General features: G+C 32.0%; 1 protein-coding gene across 5 annotated transcripts in view; it reads left to right on the top strand.

Moving 5' to 3' along the window:
- The window catches only part of LOC110662130 (CBS domain-containing protein CBSCBSPB3), a 53,326-nt gene extending 40,194 nt beyond the window's left edge, over window positions 1–13,132 (top strand). For 3 of the 5 annotated variants that reach the window (XM_021821012.2, XM_058150072.1, XM_058150071.1), the window contains 3 exons: window positions 1,037–1,113; window positions 1,196–1,285; window positions 12,430–13,132. In XM_021821012.2, the coding sequence (XP_021676704.2) occupies window positions 1,037–1,113; window positions 1,196–1,285; window positions 12,430–12,603 (341 nt within the window). In that variant the 3' untranslated portion in view covers window positions 12,604–13,132. Of the gene's footprint in view, window positions 1–414; window positions 505–1,036; window positions 1,114–1,195; window positions 1,286–2,797; window positions 2,833–12,429 lie in introns of those variants that run through there. The other 2 variants (XM_021821014.2, XR_002496260.2) reach the window with 2 other exon arrangements.
- The last annotated feature ends 10,434 nt before the right edge of the window (window positions 13,133–23,566 follow it).

Raw genomic sequence — 23,566 nt, 5'->3', positions numbered from 1 at the left:
TTACAAAAAGAATAAGTTAAGGGGATTAGCTTTTCATTTTGATGTTTATAAACACTATGCCTATAAGCTAGTTTGACCAATACATTACCATGTTACCCCCTTTTAATTTTAAAATTACGTCACATACTTTATGTAATGCCTTTTTTAATAATTAAAAAAAAAATGTGCTTATAAGCTAATTTTTACCAAACTTATCGGCTTTTTATAAATATTATAACTATATATGTAATTGTTTAAAATTTTAAATGCTCACAAGACAAGCTTAAATTAGCTTGTAAGTAATAAGTGGTTATAAGCTAATTAATCATAAACTATGCCAAACACCCTCGAAGTCGTTTGCTCTCTTTGTCTCTCTTATGATGAAGTCTTGATATGTATAACATTACCCACTATTAGTTCTTGTGATATGAGAAGAGAAGAGAAGAGGAGAAGAGCAAAGAAGAGAATAGAAAGAAGAGAATATTTGTGGAAGGAAAGCTTGATCCATTTCTTTGAGCTTGATCTGTATGTATACAATTACAATGTGTTAAAATAGTATTTCGTATGTCCTGTAAATTAGGGGATTAACTCAATACCGATAATCAAGAGATTCCTTGATTATGTATATCTTTCTATTTAGGTTCCTGTAATTGTGTATATATACTGTTTATAACTTTGAGAAAAATAATCAAGCAATTTTTTCACAAATTCTCTATTTCTCTTCTATTCTCTCACAACAAATGCAAAAAAAAAAAAAAAAGGAAGCTATCATAATTACAAGGATCCTAATTCCTAATTACATAATTACAGCCTAAATTAGAGCAACTAATTAGGAACAAATCAGGGAACATATCTCATTACTCCCCTTCAACTATATTATGTGAATTGATAAATTGATGTGAAAGGTTAGAAAAAATTGTAAAAAATGAATGGAAATTGGCATCTTGCTGTAATATTAGGTTAGAAGGGCATTTTTGTTTCAGGCTCTATGGAATGAATTAAAGTATCCAATCAAGTACAAAAATAAAATTTTACTTCGCTTTTGGCATTTTTTCAGGCACTGAAAATTTAGATGAGCTTACATATGCTGTGTCGCAAAGGATTGGTGTTGGTCGGGATCATCCTCAACTTTTGGTGAGATAGTCCAATATTATATGATTTGTTTTCTATAGTTCTACTACTTTCAGATCATATTTAACTTTTTAACGTTTTACAGTACGAGGATGATGAAGGTGACAAAGTTTTAATTGCAACCGATGGTGATCTCATTGGTGCTATTAACCATGCTAGAACAACAGGATTGAAGGTAATATTTTCCTTATTTGGGTATGTTGCTATGTCTCATTCTATGCTTTTAGAAATCTATGTGCTGGCTCAGCTTGACTTGGCTTAGTTAAAAACACTAAGCTTGAGTTTGGGATTAAGGTTGACCTTATGTTGATGCTGCAATGGAGTCTATAAAAGAAAGCGTACCTTGTAGGAGTGGAAGCGTGGATTAAAGGGCATTAGGAGTTTGAATTTCAAAAAGTAATCTAGAGTTACATGCCACATGCTAGATGAGTTATGTGCCTAATCAATTTCCAATGCCCAATTGCGTGCCAAAACACATTTTAGCATGCCTTAAACTTTCATTGCCATTATAGATTGTGAATTAACATTTAATTCAATTAAACCCTAACTTAAAAAGGGGTTTTTGAATACTAACATCTTGATGCACAATTGATGCAATTCCCACTCTTAGGATGCTCTTAGGACCCTAAATATTGTCCCTCTAGCTTGTACACCACAAGCATACTAAGAAGCAACTATTGAAGCCCCAAATTGACTTCCCAAGCCTATTCAACCACTTGAAAATGGGGTTTAGTGATTTAGTAAAGGTTAATGGGTGTTTAGGATACTAGAAACATTTTTTAGCAATTTTAATTCAAAGAAGATCAAGGATTTCTTACCAAATTGCCGTCCACTTTGAAGAAGAAGAAGAGAATTGTTTTCTCTTTCTTCCTTTTCCCCTTTTATAGTAAAGTCAAACCTTATTAACTTTTGTCACATGTCACCACAAGATCCCATCTTGCTTTTGGTTGACTTAATCCTATGGAGCCAAGTGTCAAGCTCCATTTAAATCATCATAGGAAGACAAGTGGCAAGATCGTATGGTGCCATGTGTCACCCCTGTGAAATGATCAAATTAACCTTGTGTTTTAATTTTGAGTTCTCAACCAAAAATAATTATTTCTCCTCTTCTAATCAATTTATATCAAATATAAATTAATTAATTAATTAATTTCTCATAATTAAATTCATATTTAAATACTTCAAATATAAATTTAACTTATGCTATACATCCAATAACTTAGATTTGGTTTCAAGCCATACTTGGAACTTTGCAATCTTATTGCAAATCAAATCTATTTAATTAATCAATTAAACTCTTTAATTAATCAATTAAATCACATTTAACTTGGTGATTATCTTTTGTATGTGTGTGACTTACTAGGCTCATTACTAATTGGCAATGAGATATGATAGTAACTCTTAATATCATCAGAGCTCTTTCTTACCATAAATGATTTCTCTAAATCATTTTAAGCATCTCATAGACCATGGTTGACACCTAGCATAGCATGCCATGGCCATCCAATCAGTAACAAGGAATACTTTTGAATGAACCTATAATAATATGTTACCATGTGAAAGAATCATGATTTATGTCAAACTCCATTTGCTATGAATATTATGTTCTCTTTTAATTCCAATTCTTGATTAAAAAGATTTTTTCATCAGGAACTCTTTTCTGATTAAATCTGTTTGTCTTGGCCAGGAACTTGAAACATCAAGAACAATTAAATAAATAGGGTAACAGATTCTATCTTGATCAACACCTACCTTCATATATAACTAGTAGGAGCCAACACATGCCCATATACTCATACACAGTACAAGTATGAAAACAATATCAAACTCAAACTGCTTGTATACAAGATAACTGTATTATCTCAGGTCTAAAGATTATATGCACTGATGTGATTTATGACAATGCATTGACAAGAGTAAACTCCACGTGCTTGTCATAAGTGTCACTGGTTCGGCTTACTTATCATGTATAAATGCCTATCACGTTTGTTATATGGCATGAGACTCATCATTCTATCTTATTTATATCTCATATAAATACCTTGGGAATAAACATGATTATAATATTTCTGGATAAGTTATGTTCCTATTGTAAAGTATCCTCAATTGTGAATCAATTTATGATACTTTGTGCTAGAAATACTGTCATTCATATTTTTAACAACTTAAGAATAGAATTTCTAACAAAATATCAATGGATTTTTTCTATTACACATAAATACATTATGTAAACGAAAAAGTGAAATTGCCTTTTTATTGATAAAATATGTACAAGATACATACTAAATGATATGCTCTAGAGCATACTACTAACAATCTCCCACTAGCACTAGAGCCATTCATTACAATATCTTAGACCCATCTTCTCAAGATTTCGGTCTAACTGAGCTTGTGACATAGGCTTCGTGAATGGATCAGCTGATGCTATTTTCTGCATGGCTACATTGCCTCGCTCAACTATCTCTCTGATAATTTGGTAGCGCATTTCTATGTGTTTGGATTTCTAGTGAGATCGGGGTTCTTTATCCAAATAGCCTCTTTTGCAGCATCTAATGCAACAATGTACTCGGCCTCTGTAGTGGAATCTGCAGTCGTACTCTGTTAGGAACTCTTCCAACTGACCGCACCTCCATTACAAATGAACACAGACCCAGAGGTAGGCTTTCTATCATCGATATCTGATTGGAAATCAGAATCAGTATAACCATCCAATTGCAAGTCACCACCTCCATAAATCAAGCCTAACAGCTATCCAGTGTTACAAACCTGGACTGGATTGAAACCTGCTAGTCAAACTAACAGCATATGCGATATCCAGCCTAGTACACAACATTGCATATATCAAACTTCCAATAGCCGAAGCATATGGAATCCTGGCTATTTTATCTCTTTCTTCATATGTATTTGGAGAAATCTCTTTAGAAAGGTGGATACTATGTTTCACTGGTAACAATCTTCTATTGGAATCAAGCATGTTAAACCTCTTTAACACATTTTCCAAGTATAGACTTTGGGATAAATCAATTATTCTTTTTGCTCTATCTCTATAGATGCGAATCCCAAGAATATAGGTTACCTCCCCTAAGTCTTTCATTGAAAATGTATTTGACAACCATATCTTTACAGTTGTCAACATACCTGTGTCATTACCCATCAACAAAATGTCATCCACATATAAGGCAAGGAAAGTGATAGCACTATCACTAACCTTCTTATATAGACATGGCTCATCCTCATTTTTTGATAAAACCAAATAACTTAATGGCTTCATCAAAACGGATGTTCCAACTCCTCGAAGCTTGTTTCAATCTATAAATGGATCACTTTAACTTGCATACCTCGGAACAATCTTGGGATTCAAAATCCCTAGGTTGTTCCATAAACATGTTTTCTTTAATGTATCCATTGAGAAAAGCTGTTTTGACATCCATCTGTCAAATCTCATAATCATAGTATGCAGCTAGTGCTAATAGAATTCTAATTAATTTAAGCATGACAACAGGCAAGAAAGTCTCCTCATAGTCGATTTCTTGCCTTTGGCGAAATCCTTTCGCTGCTAGCCTTGCTTTATAGGTCTCTACCTTTCCATCAGAACTAATTTTCTTCTTGAAAACCCATTTATTCCCTGTAGGTACAATATCTTCAGGTGGGTCAACAAGATCTTAAACTTGATTCTTATACATGGAATCAATTTCGGATTTCATAGCATCAATCCATTTTGAAGAATCTATATCTGATATAGCTTGTTCATAGGTAAGTGGATCATCTCCATGATCTACTTCTTCATGAGTAAATAACTTTTGTTCATCTTCATGAAGGAAACCATATCTCATTGGTGGGTGAGATATCCTGGTTGATCTGCGAAGAGTTACTGTAGATGTTTCATCAATAGGTGTAGGTTGACTAGATAGATCTATATCCATCTGATCTGTTGGTTGGTCAGAATTCTCTAATTCTAACTCTATTTGCCTTTCTTTGCCTCCTTCTTGAACAAACTGTTGTTCAAGAAATGTGGTATCTCTACTTACTACAACCTTTTGTGATGTAGGCAAATAAAAATAATATCCAAAACTCTCTTTTAGATATCTAACAAATCGACTTTTTTCTGATCTGGTTTTCAATTTATCAGTGTTCAGCTTTTTGATATAAGCTGGACAATCCTAAATCTTAACATGCTTAAGACTTGGTTTTCTTCCATGCCATATCTCATAAGATGTAGAAGATACTGATTTTGATGGAATACTATTCGGAATATGCAAAGCTGATTCTAATGCAAATCCCCAAAAGGAGATTAGCATATCAGTATAGCTCATCATATCACGTACCATATCTAATAGGGTACGATTTCTCCTTTCAGATACACCATTCAGCTGTGGCGTTCTTGGAGGAGTCAGCTGGGAAACAATGCTATGATCTGATCGAAGAGTTTTAATACGTTTTCTTATTTGATTTTCTACTTCAGATTTAAATTCTTTGAACTTTTCAAAGGATTCATTTTTGTATTTCATCAAATACAAATATCCAAACCTTGATTTATCATTAGTAAAGGTAATAAAGAAATGAAAATCACCTCTAGCTATTTCTTTAAATGGACCACATACATCACTATGTATTAGGTCCAAAATATTTTTAGCTCTTAGTCTTTGTCCAACAAAGGGTGATCTTGTCATTTTACCTTGAAGGCAGGATTCACAAGTTGGAGTAGGTCTAGAACCTAATGAGGATAAGATCCTCATTTTCTCCAGCTTTGCAATCCTATCTTCTGTAACATGACCTAATCTTAATTGCCAAATATATTTTAAACTTGAGTTGATTTTCATCATGGCATTACATTCATTTAGATTGCTTGCATTAGATTTGTATTTAACATTATTTTCTAAATAATAAAGTCCATTATACATATAACCCGATCTAACATATTTATTTCTAAAATAAATATTGCAAACACCATTTATGAACTGAAATTCATAACCATCTCTGGTCAAACTAGATATAGAAATGATGTTCTTAAAAGCATCAGGTATATGCAAAACCTTATTTAAATACAAAACATGTCCACACATGTATAAAGATTTAGATTCTATGGCTAAGGCTTCAACAGTTGAGCCATTGGCAACCCGGAGTCTAATATCTCGTTACTGCAAGCTGCTACTACTTGCTATAGTCTGGGCAGTTCCTATTCCAGTGCCCATCCTTCTGACAGTGGAAACACTTTCCCTTGCTTTTGTCAACTTTGGTCTTTGTTTTCTGTTTGGCTATCTTCTTGGAAGATCATAGAACTTGAGGTTTTTCTTCTTATTGTCCTTCTTGTTGGACTTTCCAACAGAAGAAGATGCAATCAAAGCTACCTCTTTTCCTTTATTGCCCGACATATTCTTTCGGACAATAACCAGCATGTTAAGTAAACCAGCCAAGGTATATTCCTGCTTAGTGATATGGAAATTTGTCACAAAATTCCTAAATGACTTAGGAAGGGACTGAAGGATCAAATCCGTTTGCAGTTGGAAATCCATGTGAAAGTCAAGATGCTCCAGCTGCTCAATTAGCCGAATCATCTTGTGGACATGATATCCAACATTCTGTCCCTCAGACATTCTCATGCGGAATAACTGTCTAGATATCTTATACCTAGCATTCCTACTGTGCTTACCGTACAACTCTTGCAGGTGAAGGAGGATCTCACTTGTATATTGCATATTTTCATGTTGCTTCTGTAACTCATTACTCATAGAAGCAAGCATGTAATACTTGGCTCTCATATCATGCTCTTTCCACTCGTCCAAAGTATCATGTTCCTCTTGAGTGGCTTCTGGAGGTAAGGGATCAGGAACCTTTGAGTCTAGAACATATTTAATACGTTCTAAGTTCAGAACAAGTTTTAAATTTCTTAGCCAATTAGAAAGATTAGGTTCCGTCAACCTATTATGGTCAAGTATGCTTGTAAGGATATTGGATGATGGTGGTTGTTGTGTGCTCATTATTATTAGAAAATTAACTGCAGAAAATAACCAGATTAATTAGTAAATGTATCATGTAATTAACCAAAATGATTATGGTCTTTTAATCAAGTTGGTCCTCCTACTAACTTAGCGAATCTTACACTTCTCAAGTAGGAAATAGAAATCCCAGTTGGATGGATTTCTAGTGGGTGATTGAATTCTTATAGTCTTATTGATCATCCTCAGGCACATCCATTATTGGAATTACAATAAACTGTAAGTGAGCAACTTCTTGCCCATCACATCTCATGTGAGGTTCAATCCTTTACCTAGCCCCTAATGCTCAAAATCTCAGGCACATCCATTATTGACTTATCTTGCATTAGTTAAGTTGATCCCATTGAGCCAGTAAACATGCAAATAATTTTAATGTCTTCAGGCACATCCATTATTGGCCACCAAACCATTTATAAATTTACAACATTTCATGCTTAACAATTATTCTTAAGAAAATCTCTTAAATTAATTGCACCATATGTAAGTATTTAAAATTTCTTAAAATAATTACTTCAATGGAGGGCCCATGATATAATTACCTTAATTATACCATTTCCAACTTAATCATTTGTTTGGAAGATTTAGTGGTCGGCTTAATTACTATTATGGTTTCACTTTGCACATTATCCAATTAGCATGTATATATCATATACTTGCATACATTCCCATACATCTCATGCATACATGGATAAAGAAATAATATGGTGTGATCATGGACTTTCTAAGGGATTCAATTCTGAGCCACCAAGAATTGAATCAGGACATTCCTAGGTGCATTTCATTCATTCATATTACAAGAGTTGCTGAAAGAGTACATAATCAACACTTGATCTTGAATTCCTCCCACTGGTTCCACCAATGCTCTTGACCTCCTTGATTTTCTTGCAATCCAGTTACATAGTAATCCTTGGCATACCAAGGCGAATTTACAAGAACATGGATTTTAAAGTCTTTAAATAAATGAAATTACAACCCAAAAATATTACAACAATTATAATACAATGCCACCAAAATAAAATTAATCATTTTACAACCCAAAGAAAAATAAAAGAAATAAATTCAATCACATGGGTCTTTTATTGTCCATGATCATTCATCATGCATATTACTATTTAACAATTAAATAAAACATACATACTAAAATTAAATTTAATATCTCATATTCAATTAAAAAATTCAGATTTGAATCTTATTTAACCAAATTTAAAAATTCAGATTTGAATCTTATTTTAAACAAATTTAAAAATCCAGATTTGAATCTCATTCAAACCAATTTAAAAATTCAGATTTGAATCTCATTCAAATAATTGAATCAAAATTTAATTGCGATTAAAATTCTTAATTAAACAATTTAATTAAGTATGGGTCTAATTATGAACCTTAGATCATACGACAATTGCATCATGAAGCCCAAAACTAACCCAAGCCATACGCACCATTAAGGTGCCAAACCATGCGCACCATTGAGGTGTTTTGAACCATGCCGCCACATATGGTTAAACCAAAGAGCAATGAATCAATCCAAATTGATTAAATCACACAATTAAATCTCATATTAAACAATCTAAATGGCAAATATAGTAGCTCTGATACCAATTGAAGGAGCGGAAGCATGAAAATTGTTAGAGTAGAACATTGAATTCAAAAATTTTCTTCTACGGTTTCATGCATCATGCCACATCCATTATGTGCCTAATTGATTTCAATGTTTAATTGCATACTAAAAATCTTTTAATATGTATTAGGATCTACATTTGCCATTTAAGATTTTTTGAATTAACAAATTAATTCATTAGAACCTTAAGATTAAAAGAATAATATGTGCACTAACCTTCTGACGCACTGTAGATGTAATTGGTACCTTTGGGAAGCACCTAGGACCCCAAGAGTTGTCCCTCTAGCTTGTCCACACCAAGATCACCAATGGGCAGTCCCTAAACCAGCTTCTCAAGCCTTGTCAACTAATTAAAAATTAGGGATTTATCTTTAGAGAGGTTGTAGATGTGTATAGGACACTAGAAATAATTTCTAGCAATTTTAATTCAAAAGAATTTGGGTAATTCTCTTTGAATTGATGAGAGAAGAAGAAGAGAAGAGAAGGTAGAGGTGCCGGCACACTTGAGGGAATAAGAAGAGTGGCTGATTTTTATTTTCTCATAACATCACTTTATATAATTAGGTCATCACTTAAAACCCTTACCACATGTCATCACCTGATTGCATCTTAATATTAATTGACCTAATCTCATTAAGCCAAGTGTCAAAGCTAGATTCAATCTTGACTTTGATCACCTTGCATGATAGGAAGACAAATGACAAACTTATATGGTGCCATGTGTCACCATCTCATGGTGCCACGTCACCCTGTGAAATGACCAAATTACTCGTGTTTTAATTTTGAGTTCTCAACCCAAAATAATTATTTCTCCTCTTCTAATCAATTTATATCAAATATAATTTAATTAATTAATCTCTATTAATTAATTTCTCATAATTAAATTCATATTTAAATACTTTAAATATAAATTTAATTTATACTATACATCCAATAACTTAGATTTGGTTTCAAGCTATGCTAGGGTCTTTGCAATCTTATTGCAAATCAAACCTAATTAATTAATTAATTAATTAATTAAACTTTTTAATTAATCAATTAAATCACATTTAATTTGGTGATTATCTTGTGTATGTGTGTGACTTACTAGGCTCATCACTAATTGGCAATGAGATATGATATTAACTCTTAATATCATCAGAACTCTTTCTTACCATAAATGATTTCTCTAAATTATTTTAGGCATCTCATAGGCCATGGTTGACACTTAGCATAGTATACCATGGCCACCCAATCAGTAACAAGAAATACTTTTAAATGAACCTATAATCATATGTTAGCATGTGAAAGAATCTCTCTGTTACAAAATCTCAATTCGAGTTGGAGTCATAGTTTATATCAAACCTCATTTGCTATGAATATTATGTTCTCTTTTAATTTCAATTCTTGATTAAAAGGATTTTCTCATTAGAAACTCTTTTTTGATTAAATCTGTCTATTCTGGCTAGGAACTTGAAACATCAAGAACAATTAAATGAACATAGAATTTTATCCCTATTTACTTGGGGTAACAGATTCCATCTTGATTAACACTTATCTCCATATATAACTAGTAGAGTCAACACATGCCCATATACTCATACACTGCACAAGTGTGAAAGCAGTATCAAACTCAAACTACCTATATACAAGATAATTGTGTTATCTCAGGTCTAAAGATTATATGCACTGATATGATTTATGACAATGCATTGACAAGAGTAAACTCTACGTGCTTGTTATAAGTGTCACTGGTTCGGCCTACTTATCATGTATAAGTGTCTATCATGTTTGTTATATGGCATGGGACTCACCATTGAATCTTATTTATATCTCATATAAATACATTGAGAACAAACATTATTACAATCTTTCTGGATAAATCATGTTCTTATTGTGAAATATCATTGATTGTAAATTAATTTATGATACTTTGTGCTAGAAATACTGTCACTCATATTCTTAAAAACTTAATAATAGAATTTCTAACAAAATACCAATGGACCTTTTCTATTACACATAAATATATTATGTAAACGGAAAAGTGAAATTACTTTTTTATTAATAAAATATGTACAAGATACATACTAAATGATATGCTCTAGGACATACTACTAACAATTCCTCCACTGAATTCCCTTGCCTAATTTTCATAAACTCTTCTGCAACATCTTCAAGGCCCTCATCCTCAAATCTATCGGAGTGCCCTCTCAAATTCGTCCCCAGGACTTTTTCCCCTGGTCCAGTTATGAAACCAGGCACTAGCCTTATCCATCAAGAACAGACTTGCAATTCCTATCCTTTGATCTGCAGGAACCTTCTAAACTTCACAGTATTTGGCACATTTTCTAAGCCAAGACCTACGTTCTTTGCTCTCAAGGGTAACCAACTCTATTTTAGCCGTCAAAGACTCGCTATCATCATTATTGGTTAGAATTTAGGCAAAGGACCCTTATTCTCAGCAACTCTAACGCTTCCCCCAATGCCTTCCACATTTCCACTAGTCCCTTCACTATTTTTACCCTTCAATTCTTTCAACACAATACCCGTAAAAGTTCTTCTCGAAACATACTGCCCTCACAGCTAGCCTTCTTCATTTCATCCTGTATCCTTGAAATATCATCTGCATGCCTCTGTACAGTAGATTACAGATTACGGAATGGCTCCTCCAATTCTGCAACCCCAACACCATTGGGTTCCACCACCACTCTCCTGGTCATCTTGCAACACGAGTAGAACAGATTGGAAGCAAGGCCCACACAGAACAGAGCTCTGATACCAAATCGTCACAGAAACCCTTAGATTAGGGTTACTGCTTCTCGAGAATTAGAAAGAAAGAATTAGAGAGAGAGAGAGAGAGAGAGAGAGAGAGAGAGAGAAGAGGAGAGAGAGAGAGAAGATAGAAGAGAAAGATAGGAATTTTATTAGATTCTTCAGATGACCTAATACAAGGATTCCTTATCCTTCTACACAAGATCCAGCTACCATCAGCTGTTGTAACTGCAATTGATAGTCACAACTATTCTAATAACAGCTTCTTACAACTACTTATCCAATCTTAACCAATTCTATTCTTTCCAACAGAATTATTCTCCTAATTTCCCCCCAATTACTTAACCAATCTCAACGCCTTATCCAAACAAGTCAGCAATCCAATTCTACTGACAACTCATCAATCCCCCATATTTCTCTTCTTTCTCCTTTTATATGCAACAGTTGGAGGCAAGACAAATGAATATTGTTATCTAAATTTAAAACAGGAACAAAGACCTCAATTTTAATACCCCCGACTTTTTAGTTTGTGTGTATATATATATATATATATATATATATATTCTTTTTTTTCACAAGGAGCTGATGGGGCTGGCTTCTATGTATTAACATTAATATACTATCTATGAAAGGGTAACAATGTGCTTGTTTAATTATTCTTTCCAAGAAACATAAATGAGTCCTTATTCATGAAGCTAGGTGATAATGTGAAAGTCTTTTTTTATATATGTTCTTTGATGCATTGTTCACATGATATCTGAGAATTCACATTCACTTGGGTTATCAGTTGTCTGGCTCGGTCCGAGCTTAAGATATATGTGGGAGTTGTCTCATAGATGATCAGTTTTAATATGTGATCGTTTTTGTTTTTTTGTTTTTTTTTTTGTTTTTTTTTTTGTTTTTTTTTTTTTTTTTTGGGGTACCTAATTGTAATCTCTCTCGCACACACAAACACAGGTTTTAAGGTTGCATCTGGATTTTTTTGATTCAAGTTATCAAACAAGATCACAGCCAGGTACACTGACCACCCAAAGGACGCCATGGAGTTCTTTCCACACTTCTATTTTGGCAAGCGCTCTTGTTTTAACGGGCATTGGTGTGCTGGTCTACCTAAAGCGCTCAAAGTTATGAAATTATGATGACTTGATGAAATTGAATTACTAAGAAAGTAGATGAATTGAGGATTCCGCCAACATCTGCAGATATTTGTTGTGCAGATCTTTGAGAATGAATTAGCTTTAGAGAAAATGCCTTTTAGTGATATCAGGAGACGTCAACATGATCAGAAAAGACTGATTCTGTTGTGCATGAGGATTAAAATTAATCGCCAATACATTTAAAATGCAAGATGGATTGCATTTTTCGCAGGACAATTTGTTTTGAATGATAAGAGCTAGACTCCAAATTTTAGGTGTTACATGAACCGTTAGCTAAATAGTTTCACTTTTAGTATTCATTACTGTTCTGCAAGCAAATATCTTCGACGTTACTTCACATGGAATTTTTAAGGGGGATTTTCTTTTACATGTCGGTCATGAAAAAGAAACTACTCTTAAGTGGTTAGCCTAAGCTTGATGTACTCACTTCCTTAGCATGAAATTTGTACGTCCCTTAGTCAAATTTTATAAGAAACCAATATTATGCCTGCAAAATTAGAATACTTGCGACCTTCAAATTGATTTAGACGCTGTTTGAAATTGAGGCGTAAGTTCTCTCTCTCTTTCTTTTTTTAATTATTCTTTTTAATAGATTAATTTATAATTTTAATTTAAAGTAGTGTTTGATATAAATGAATTTTATAAAGTTTTGTGAAATTTATTTATAAATCTAAAATTTGAATGTTTGATTTGAAATGAAAGAAAATCCTTTTAGAATTGTTAATAATCAAATTTAAAAATTTATTATAATGAAATTAAATTTCATTAAAATAGAAAGAATTTATAAAATTATAATATTTTAAGTGTCAAAATTACCTTCTTATTGTCTCATTTTATTTTATTTTTTCATGTCATTTAAGTTCTCTCATTTTGTGTATGACATACAAATAGATATGTGAATAGACAGATAGAAACACGGACATAGATAGGCATAAATAGACGTTGACACAGATATGAACAGATATAAAAAAATAGACACGGATATAAAAATAGACACGGATATAGACAGAGATAGAAATGATAGAAACATATATATACAGACAAAAATAGATATATAAAGATATAGACAGATAAATAAACAAACAAATAGAAATATAAATGGATAAATATAAAGAGGTATAAACAGATGTAGATAGATAGGCACATAAATACAAATATAGAATTAGATAGATAGACATATATAAATATAGACAGATAAATACAGATATAAATATAGACTAAAAAATAAGCATAAATATAGATATGTATAGACATAGGTAGATAGACACAAACATAAATAGATGGACAGGTACAAATATAGACACAGACATGCACTGATGTAGATAGACAGATAAAAACAAACACTAATAAAAATAAGCTTAAGTTTCAATTTACCCATCTCCCTGTACTTGTTGGAGAGGTTTAATTTAGTTTATTTTTAACTTTTAGTTCAATTTAACTCTGAAATTTTGATTTATGCTCAAATTAGCTCAATTAACAAAAATGTGTAATTATTTAATTCTTTTTTAAAATATTAAAATATTATTTTTATATTGTATAATTAATTAATAAAAATAAAAATATTATTTTTATTATTCAATATTATTAATTGGAATAGTAATAATTTTTAATTTTAATTAATTATATGAAAATATAAAAATATTTTTATATTTTTAGTTTAATTAATAATATTGAATAATAAAAATAATATTTTTATTTAATTAATTATACAATATAAAAAAATATTTTAACATTAAAAAATAATTAAATATTAAATAATTTATTTAAATAAATTATTTGATATATAAACAAATTAATTAATTAATTATACAATATAAAAATAATATTTTAGTATTAACAAAAGTCATTTTTTAATATTATTTAAACAAAATAATTAAATATTTTAAAAATGATATTAAAATATTATTTTTATATCGTATAATTAAAATATTAAATAAATTATTTTTATATTATATTTTAATATTAAAAAATGATATTTTAGTTAATTGGGTTAATTTGAGCATAAATCAAAACTTATGAGTTAAATTGGATCAAAAGTTAAAAATGGACTAAATTGAATTCCCCAATACATGGGGCAAATTGAACCTTATTCCAATACAAATATAGACTTATACATATATAGATGTAGATAGGTAGATACATACATAAATACAAAAACAAAAATAGACAAAAGATATATACAAATGTGGGTAGACAAATACAAATATAAATACAGATGTAGATATAGATATGGATATATACATACATATACATATTGAAATAGACAAATATAAATACAGACATAGACACATACAAACAAATAGTATTATAACTATTTTAAATGTTTATACTTTTAATAAAAAAAAAAGATGTATGTAATAATAGATATAACATTTTAAATTAAATTCTTCATTCATACTAAACACAATTTATTTCATTTGAAATAAATTCTGTATTTAATCGGACAAGTCTATATGTTTGTTATTTAATTCCAATGTTCAATTTTTGAAACAATTGTTTAAGATTTTAAAATTCACAAATTTTTTCCAAAGTTAAAAATTAATTTGGTGGGAGTGCCTATAAACTGTTGGATTTGAAATTTTGAGGAGTTTGACAAAACCAAAATTTGGGTATCTATTCTTTTTAATTTTAAAATTTAAATAAATAAAAATATAATGTTTATTAATATCATTTTTGAAATTTTAAATCTAGTTTTTAATTTTTATTTATTTATGGGTTTCACTATATTAAAAAATAAAAAGAAAATCGAATTTTAAAATTTTTATTTATTTATAGGACCTACTTATTAAAAAAATATATAATTTAATTAATATTTTATTTTGTTTCTACTTACCAGAATATATATATATATATATATATACAGACACGCACATTTGATTCCACAACTAATTTATTATATATAAATATTTTCCACCATTTTAAATTCACTGATGATTGACGAGATTCATGTTGACCTTTAAACTATTGTTAAATAAGTCTTTAAATTATTTTTTGATTTAAAGAAGTCCTTACATATTATACTAAATTTAATAGAAATCAGTTCATTTTTGAGCTAAAAGTTAGTCATGCGCCATGTGATAACCAACGAATTATGTAATACTCTTTTTATAGCTTTCTCGCAATGCCTTTTATGATTTGTATTATTTATGATACTAATACAAATATATCTATAACGACAAATGTATATATTTGTCTCTGATAATGTACACTAGTGATGAAGTTTTGTCATTAATTACCTTTAAAGACAAAGTATTCGTTGCTAATATTTTCAGCAATGAAATGTTATTCTTTGTAAATTTATTGCTAATAATTTTTTGCAATGACCTAAATATCAGTAATACTTTTAGTAATAAGAATCTATTTTATACAAATTTATCACTAATGATTTTTAGTGAGGATTTGTAAATAGTTTGTAAATAATTACTAAATTTGTAAATAGTTTTAATTTTTAATATTACTATAATTAATATAAATTAAAATTTTAATATTATTTTAATAGTAGTTTTACTTACACCAAAAATCCTACTTTAATTCTATATTCTTAATTCTATATGTATTATTAATTCATTAAAAAATATTTAATTTATTATAATAAAACTAATAAACAACCTTAAATATCAAATTTCCAACTTTAAGTAATTTGTCATCTTTACTTTCTTTCAACTACTTGCCTAAGTCTCTTGTGTAAGAACTGTTGGATTTGCAAGGGGGTGGTGGTAGTGGTACTTGCTCTCTTGTGACTCCCTCCCTGAGATTTTGAGTTCCCATGTGGTAGAAGAACTTTGGGGATACTGCTGTGAAGGGTACATAGGATATGGGTTGTACGGTAGGAAGCAAAGTATGTAGGGCATAAAAGGGGGATATTGGGGGTAGCCCATAAACTCAAGGTTTCCAAAACTCTCCTGTTGTAGTTATTGATACTCAAACCATACTCTAATCTTGATTATGGAGGAGATACAAACTTTGATTCATCTCCTCCTTCCTCTAGGCTGTCTTCTCCCATCCTTCCCACATCAGAAGGCTTGGGATTCTCATGCTGTTGGGAGAAACCTCCTTCTTGCATCTACAGACATTTTAGGTGCCTGTGCAGTCTCCTTACTAACTTTAAATGACCTTTTAGGACCTTTTCAAAAATCTCCCCTTCCACCTTTGCTTGCTCTCTCCCTGATAACAAGGTTGGTGGGTAGTTCTTCCATATCCTCATTCTCGAATGGAGTGCTGGTCAACCTTGTGGACCATCTTGAACCTCATATTTCTGAAAGCAAACAAGAAGTATTGAGCACATAAAAAGTTCATGTGTATTCGTATGAACACACAACACATAATCAAACATAACATTCACATACATTCATCACATAACATATAGGGACTCAACTCTATTGGACATGTATTTCCCTAATTATGCTGGTCAACACACTTTCGTTCACCTTTCTTCTATACTATAGCTAGCATCAAGGTCCACTCATCTAACCTAGAGCTATGATACCAACTTTGTAATGACCTAGGCTAGGGGCCATTATCGGCGCTAGGGATCGGGTCAGCTTAAGGCTGTCGGAACCCGTAGTAAGCCTGAAACCTGTGAAACATACATACATCCCTACATCTCAACATTTAAACATACATCAAATCAATACGCCTTTATCTTTTCATCCATACATAAACATGCATAACATAATAAAGGTTCATAATTTGAACCTTAACATATATAAGATTCATAGTGTAATGGTTCAACATGTGTACCCTCACAAGGGATAACGCAACACATACATCCTTATACTTAAACAATTATTACATTTTTCTAATTTCCTTTAATTACCAGTACAATATTATCCATTCATAAATTATATGGCCATCTATCCATACATCATACATAAAGAAAGGTTAAGACTACCCCTGATGCTCTCTCTTCAAGGAACTCTTCTAGTCCTACAACCCTGCACTTTGGGGGTTAGGCGAATGGGGTAAGCTTACACAAGCTTAATGAGTAAACTAACCATCATTAACTTTATCATTCATTCATGCAAGTGCAATGCATCATTCATATGAATTTTCACATCACAAACATTTCACAAAAAATGGACATTATCATCAATAACTCCCCAAACTTTTCTTTTAAACATGTCACACTTTATCATTTCATAAGAAATGACATGATCCCGTAATATGCTTAATGAATTACCAAACTCTATCTACCGATAATGTATTAAACATACTAAAAGGAGTTTTAAATGATTTCCAATTTATTTTTAAGTTAAACTTGGTGCCAAAAGATTTAATAGTGATTCTTTAATTCAGGAAAATACCATGAAATTAATTAAGAAGGAAATAAGTATTTTTTTTTTCTTAAAGAAAATTTGACGAAAAATCAGCATGGTGATGGCTCTAATTTCAATTATCCAAAAATTTAAACATGTTTAATAAAACTTGTAGCAATATATATATTGATCACAAATACTCATCAAATCAATAATTCATCAAATCCACATTTCATCACGGCTTTTCTTCATTCACAATCAAAAGAAATAAGTCTTTGCAAATTTACATTCATTTAAAGTTAACAAAATAATATTACATTAATTTTGTACAATTGCTCAAATGATTCTTACATTTACATGTAGTTCATATTGAAGGAACGGAAGCGTGAAAAACACAAGATTATACCATTGAATTCAAAAAATTTCACCTAGGGTCACATACACCATGCAAGATTTATTTTTATCTATTTGATTTCAATGATAAACAACATATTAAAACTCTTTTAATATGTTTTTGGATCTGTATTTGCCATTTAAGATTTTAAAATTAATCAGATTAATTTTAGAACCCTAGATTAAATCAAGAACGATTACACTAACCTCTTGATGCACTGCAGCGTGTCTGCGCCTTTGAGATTCGTCTTCAGGACACCAAATGTTGTCCCTCTAGCTTGTCCACACCAAGAACACCTATGGCAGCCCTTGAACAGCCTCTAAAGCTTTTTCTATTAATTAGAAATTCAAGTTCTGCCTTTTAAGAGATTAGAGATGTAAACAGGACACTAGAAACAATTTCTAGTGTTCTTAATTCAAGAGATTGATGGCTAATCTCTTTGAATTGATGAGAGATGAAGAGGAATAGCTGGAGAGGCTCAAAGTGGCGTGACAAATGAGAGGAGAGGCTGCTGGTTATTTTTTCTTTTCATAACCACACTTAAATAGCTAGGTTAACACATTAAACCCTAACCACATGTCACCTTTTGATTAGCTCTAGGTTTAAGTGGCCCAATCACATTGTGCCAAGTGTCAAACCTATATTTAATCTTGATTTTAATCATCTTACATGATTAAAAAAACATTTGGCAAGCTTATGTGTAATCCCATGTGTCACCATCTCATGGTGCCACGTGTCACACTGTGAAATGACCAAAATGCCCCTGTGTCTTAATTTTGAGTTCTTAACCCAAAACAATTATTTTCTTCTTCTAATTAATTTATATCGAATATAAATTAATTAATTAATCTCTATTAATTAATTTCTCATCAATTAAATTCATATTTAAACACTTTAAATATAAATTTAATTTATACTACACATCCAATAATCTAGATTTGGTTTCAAGTTATGCTAGGGACTTTGCAATTTAATTGCAAACCAAACCTATTTAATTAATCAATTAAACTCTTTAATTAATTAATTAAATCATATTTAAATAGGTGATAACTTGTGTATGTGTGTGACTTACTAGGCTCATCACTAATTGGCAATGAGACATGATATCAACTCTTAATATCATCAGAACTCTTTCTTACCATAAATGATTTCTCTAAATCATTTTATGAACCTCATAGACCATGGTTAACACCTAGCATAGCATGCCATGGCCACCCAATTAGTAATAAGATTTATCTTAAATGAACCTATAATCATATGTTACCATGCACTAGAATCTCTCTGTTATAAAATCCCAACTCAAGCTGGAGTCATGGTTTATGTCAAACTCCTTTTGCTATGAATATTATGTTCTCTTTTAATTCTAGTTCTTGATTAAAAAGATTTTTCTCATCAGAAACTCTTTTCTGAATAAATCTATCTATTCTGGCCAGGAACTTGAAACATCAAGAACAATTAAATGAACATAGGATTTTATCTCTATTTACTTAGAGGAACAGATTCCATCTTGATCAACACCTACCTCCATATATAACTAGTAGGAGCCAACACATGCCCATATACCCTTACATAGTACAAGTATGAAAGCGATCAAACTCAAACTACCTATATACAAGATAACTGTGCTATTTCAGGTCTAAAGATTATATGCACTGATATGATTTATGACAAAACATTGACAAGAGTAAACTCCATGTGCTTGTCATAAGTGTCACTGGTTCGGCCTACTTATCATTTATAAGTGCCTATCATGTTTGTTATATGGCATGAGACTCACCATTCCATCTTATTTATATCTCATATAAATAACTTGGGAAAAAAAATGAATACAATATTTCTGGATAAGTCATGTCCTTATTATGAAGTATCATCGATTGTGAACCTATTTATGATACTTCGTGCTAGAAATATTGTCACTCATATTCTTAACAACTTAAGAATAATATTTTTAACAAAATATCAATGGACCTTTTCTATTACACATAAATATATTATGTAAACAAAAAAGTGGAAATGCCTTTTATTAATAAAAATATGTACAAGATACATACTAAATGATATGCTCTAGGGCATACTACTAACAATCTCCCACTAGCACTAGAGCCATTCATTACAATATCTTAGACCTACCTTCTCAAGATGTCGGTCTAACTGAGTCTGTGACATAGGCTTAGTGAATGGATCAGCTGGATTTTCAGCTGATGCTATTTTCTGCATGGCTACATCGCCTCGCCCAACTATTTCTCTGATAATGTGGTAGCGCCTTTCTATGTGTTTGGATTTCTGGTGAGACCTTGGTTCCTTAGCTCAGATGATCGCTCCATTATTGTCACGATGTAGTGGAACTGACTCAATGGAAGGAACTACTGTAAGTTACATCACGAACTTCTTTATCCAACGACTTCCTTTGCGACATCGATGCGAGAATATACTCGGCTTCGTAGTGGAATCTGCGATGCGTGCTCTGTTGGAACTCTTCCAACCGATCGCACCTCCATTACAAATGAACACATATCCAGAGGTAGACTTTCTATCATCGATATCCGATTGGAAATCGAATCGGTATAACCATCCAATTGCAAGTCTCCACTCCATAAATCAAGAATAAATCCTTAGTTCTTCTCAAGTACTTAAGGATATTCTTGTGACTATCCAGATGTTCCAAACCTGGATTGGATTGATACCGCTAGTCAAACTAACGAGATATGCGATATCAGGCCTAGTACACAACATTGCATACATTAAACTTCCAATAGCCAAGCATATGGAATCTGCCATCTTATCTCTTTCTTGGTGTCTTTGGAGACATCTCTTTAGAAAGATGGATACCATGTCTCACTAGTAACAATCCTCTCTTGGAATCAAGCATGTTAAACCTCTTTAACACCTTTTCCAAGTATAGACTTTGGGATAAACCAATTATTCTTTTCGCTCTATCTCTATAGATGCGAATCCTAAGAATATAGGTTGCCTCCCCTAAGTCTTTCATGGAGAATGTATTTGACAACCATACCTTTATAGTCGTCAACATACCTGTGTCATTACCCATCAACAGTATGTCATCCACATATAAGACAAGGAAAGTGATAGCACTGTCACTAACCTTCTTATATACACATGGCTCATCCTCATTTTTGATAAAACCAAAGGATTTAATGGCTTCATCAAAACGAATGTTCCAACTCCTCGAAGCTTGTTTCAACCTATAAATGGATCGCTTTAGCTTGCATACCTTAGAACCATCTTGGGATTCAAATCCCTTAGGTTGTTCCATGAAAATGTTTTCTTCAATGTATCCATTGAGAAAAGCTGTTTTGACATCCATCTGCCAAATCTCATAATCACAGTACGCAGCTATTGCTAATAAAATCCTAATTGATTTAAGCATGGCAACAAAGCAGAAAGTCTCCTCATAGTCGATTCCTTGGCTTTGGCTAAACCATTTCGCTACTATCCTTGCCTTATTGGACTATACCTTTCCATAATAACCAATTATGTAATTTAAAACACTTTTGTTCCCTATAGGTATAATACCTTCAGGTGGGTTAACAAGATCCCAAACTTGATTCTTATACATGGAATCAATCTCGGATTTCATAGCATCAATCCATTTTGAAGAGTCTATATCTGATATAGCTTCTTCATAGGTAAGTGGATCATCTCCATGATCTACTTCTTCATGAGTAGACAACTCTTGTTCTTCTTCATGAAGAAAACCATATCTCACTGGTGGGTGAGATACCCTGGTTGTTCTACGAGGAATAGCTGTAGATGTTTCATCAACGGGTATTGGTTGACTAGATGGATCTATATCCATCGATGCATTGGTTGGTCAGAATTCTCCAATTCTAACTCTATTTGCCTTCCTTTGCCTCCTTCTTGAACAAACTGTTGTTCAAGAAATGTGGCATCTCTACTTATCACAACCTTTTGTGAAGTAGGCAAATAAAAATAATATCCAAAACTATCTTTTGGATATCCAACAAATCGACCTTTTTCTGATCTGGTCTCCAATTTATCAGTGTTCAGCTTTTTGATATAAGCTGGACAACCCCAAATCTTAACATGCTTAAGACTTGATTTTCTTCCATGCCATATCTCATAAGGTGTGGAAGAAACTGATTTTGATGGAATCCTATTCAGAATATACAAAGCTGATTCTAATGCAAATCCCCAAAAGGAGATTGGCATATCAGTATAGCTCATCATACTACGTACCATATCCAATAGGGTACGATTTCTCCTTTCAGATACACCATTCAGTTGTGGCGTTCCTGGAGGAGTCAGCTGAGAAACAATGCCATGCTCTCTCAAGTATTCATCAAATTCAATACTCAAATATTCACCTCCACGATCTGATCGAAGAGCTTTAATATTCTTTCCTGTTTGATTTTCTACTTCAGATTTAAATTCTTTGAACTTTTCAAAAGATTCATGTTTGTATTTCATCAAATACAAATACCCAAACCTTGATTTATCATCAGTAAAGGTAATAAAATAATGAAAACCCCTCTAGCCATTTCTTTAAATGGACCACATACATCACTATGTATTAGCTCCAAAATATTTTCAGCTCTTAGCCCCTGTCCAACAAAGGGTGATCTAGTCATTTTGCCCTGAAGGCAAGATTCACAAGTTAGAGTAGGCTCAGAGCCCAATGAGGATAGAATCCCCATTTTCTCCGGTTTGCAATCCTATCTTCTGCAACATGACATAACCTTAAGTGCCAAATATATTTTGAACTTGAGTTGGTTTTCACCATGGCATTGCATTCTTTTAGATCACTTGCATTCAATTTGTGTTTGTCATTATTATCCAAATAATAAAGACCATCATTCATATAACTCAACCAATATATTTATTTCCAAAATAAATATTGCAAACATCATCGATGAATCAAATTCATAGCCATTTCTAGTCAAACTAGATATAGAAATGATGTTCTTAAAAGCATCAGTACATATAAAATATTATCCAAACACAAAACATGTCCAAACATGTAAAAGATTTAGATCCTATGGCTAAAGCTTCAAGCTTGAGCCATTGCCAATCCGACTCTAACATCTTGAGAACGCAAGTCGCTACTATTTGCTAGTTCCTGCATATCATTAGAAATGTGAGAAGCGCACCAGATATCTAAAACCCAAGTGTAGATGAACTATGAGTATCATCGAATCTAAATAACAAGATATGGACATACCTTCCGAAGGTGTATCCTTCTTGTCCTTCAGAGAAGCAAGATACTCAGGCGTTCCTTTTCCAGTGCCCATCCTTTTGGCGGTGGAAAC

Source organism: Hevea brasiliensis, chromosome 7, assembly GCF_030052815.1.
Source record: "Hevea brasiliensis isolate MT/VB/25A 57/8 chromosome 7, ASM3005281v1, whole genome shotgun sequence".
NCBI classification, from domain to species: Eukaryota; Viridiplantae; Streptophyta; class Magnoliopsida; order Malpighiales; family Euphorbiaceae; genus Hevea; species Hevea brasiliensis.
The sequence above is the reverse complement of the archived record's forward strand: the minus strand, read 5'-3'. Positions and strand labels throughout refer to the sequence as shown.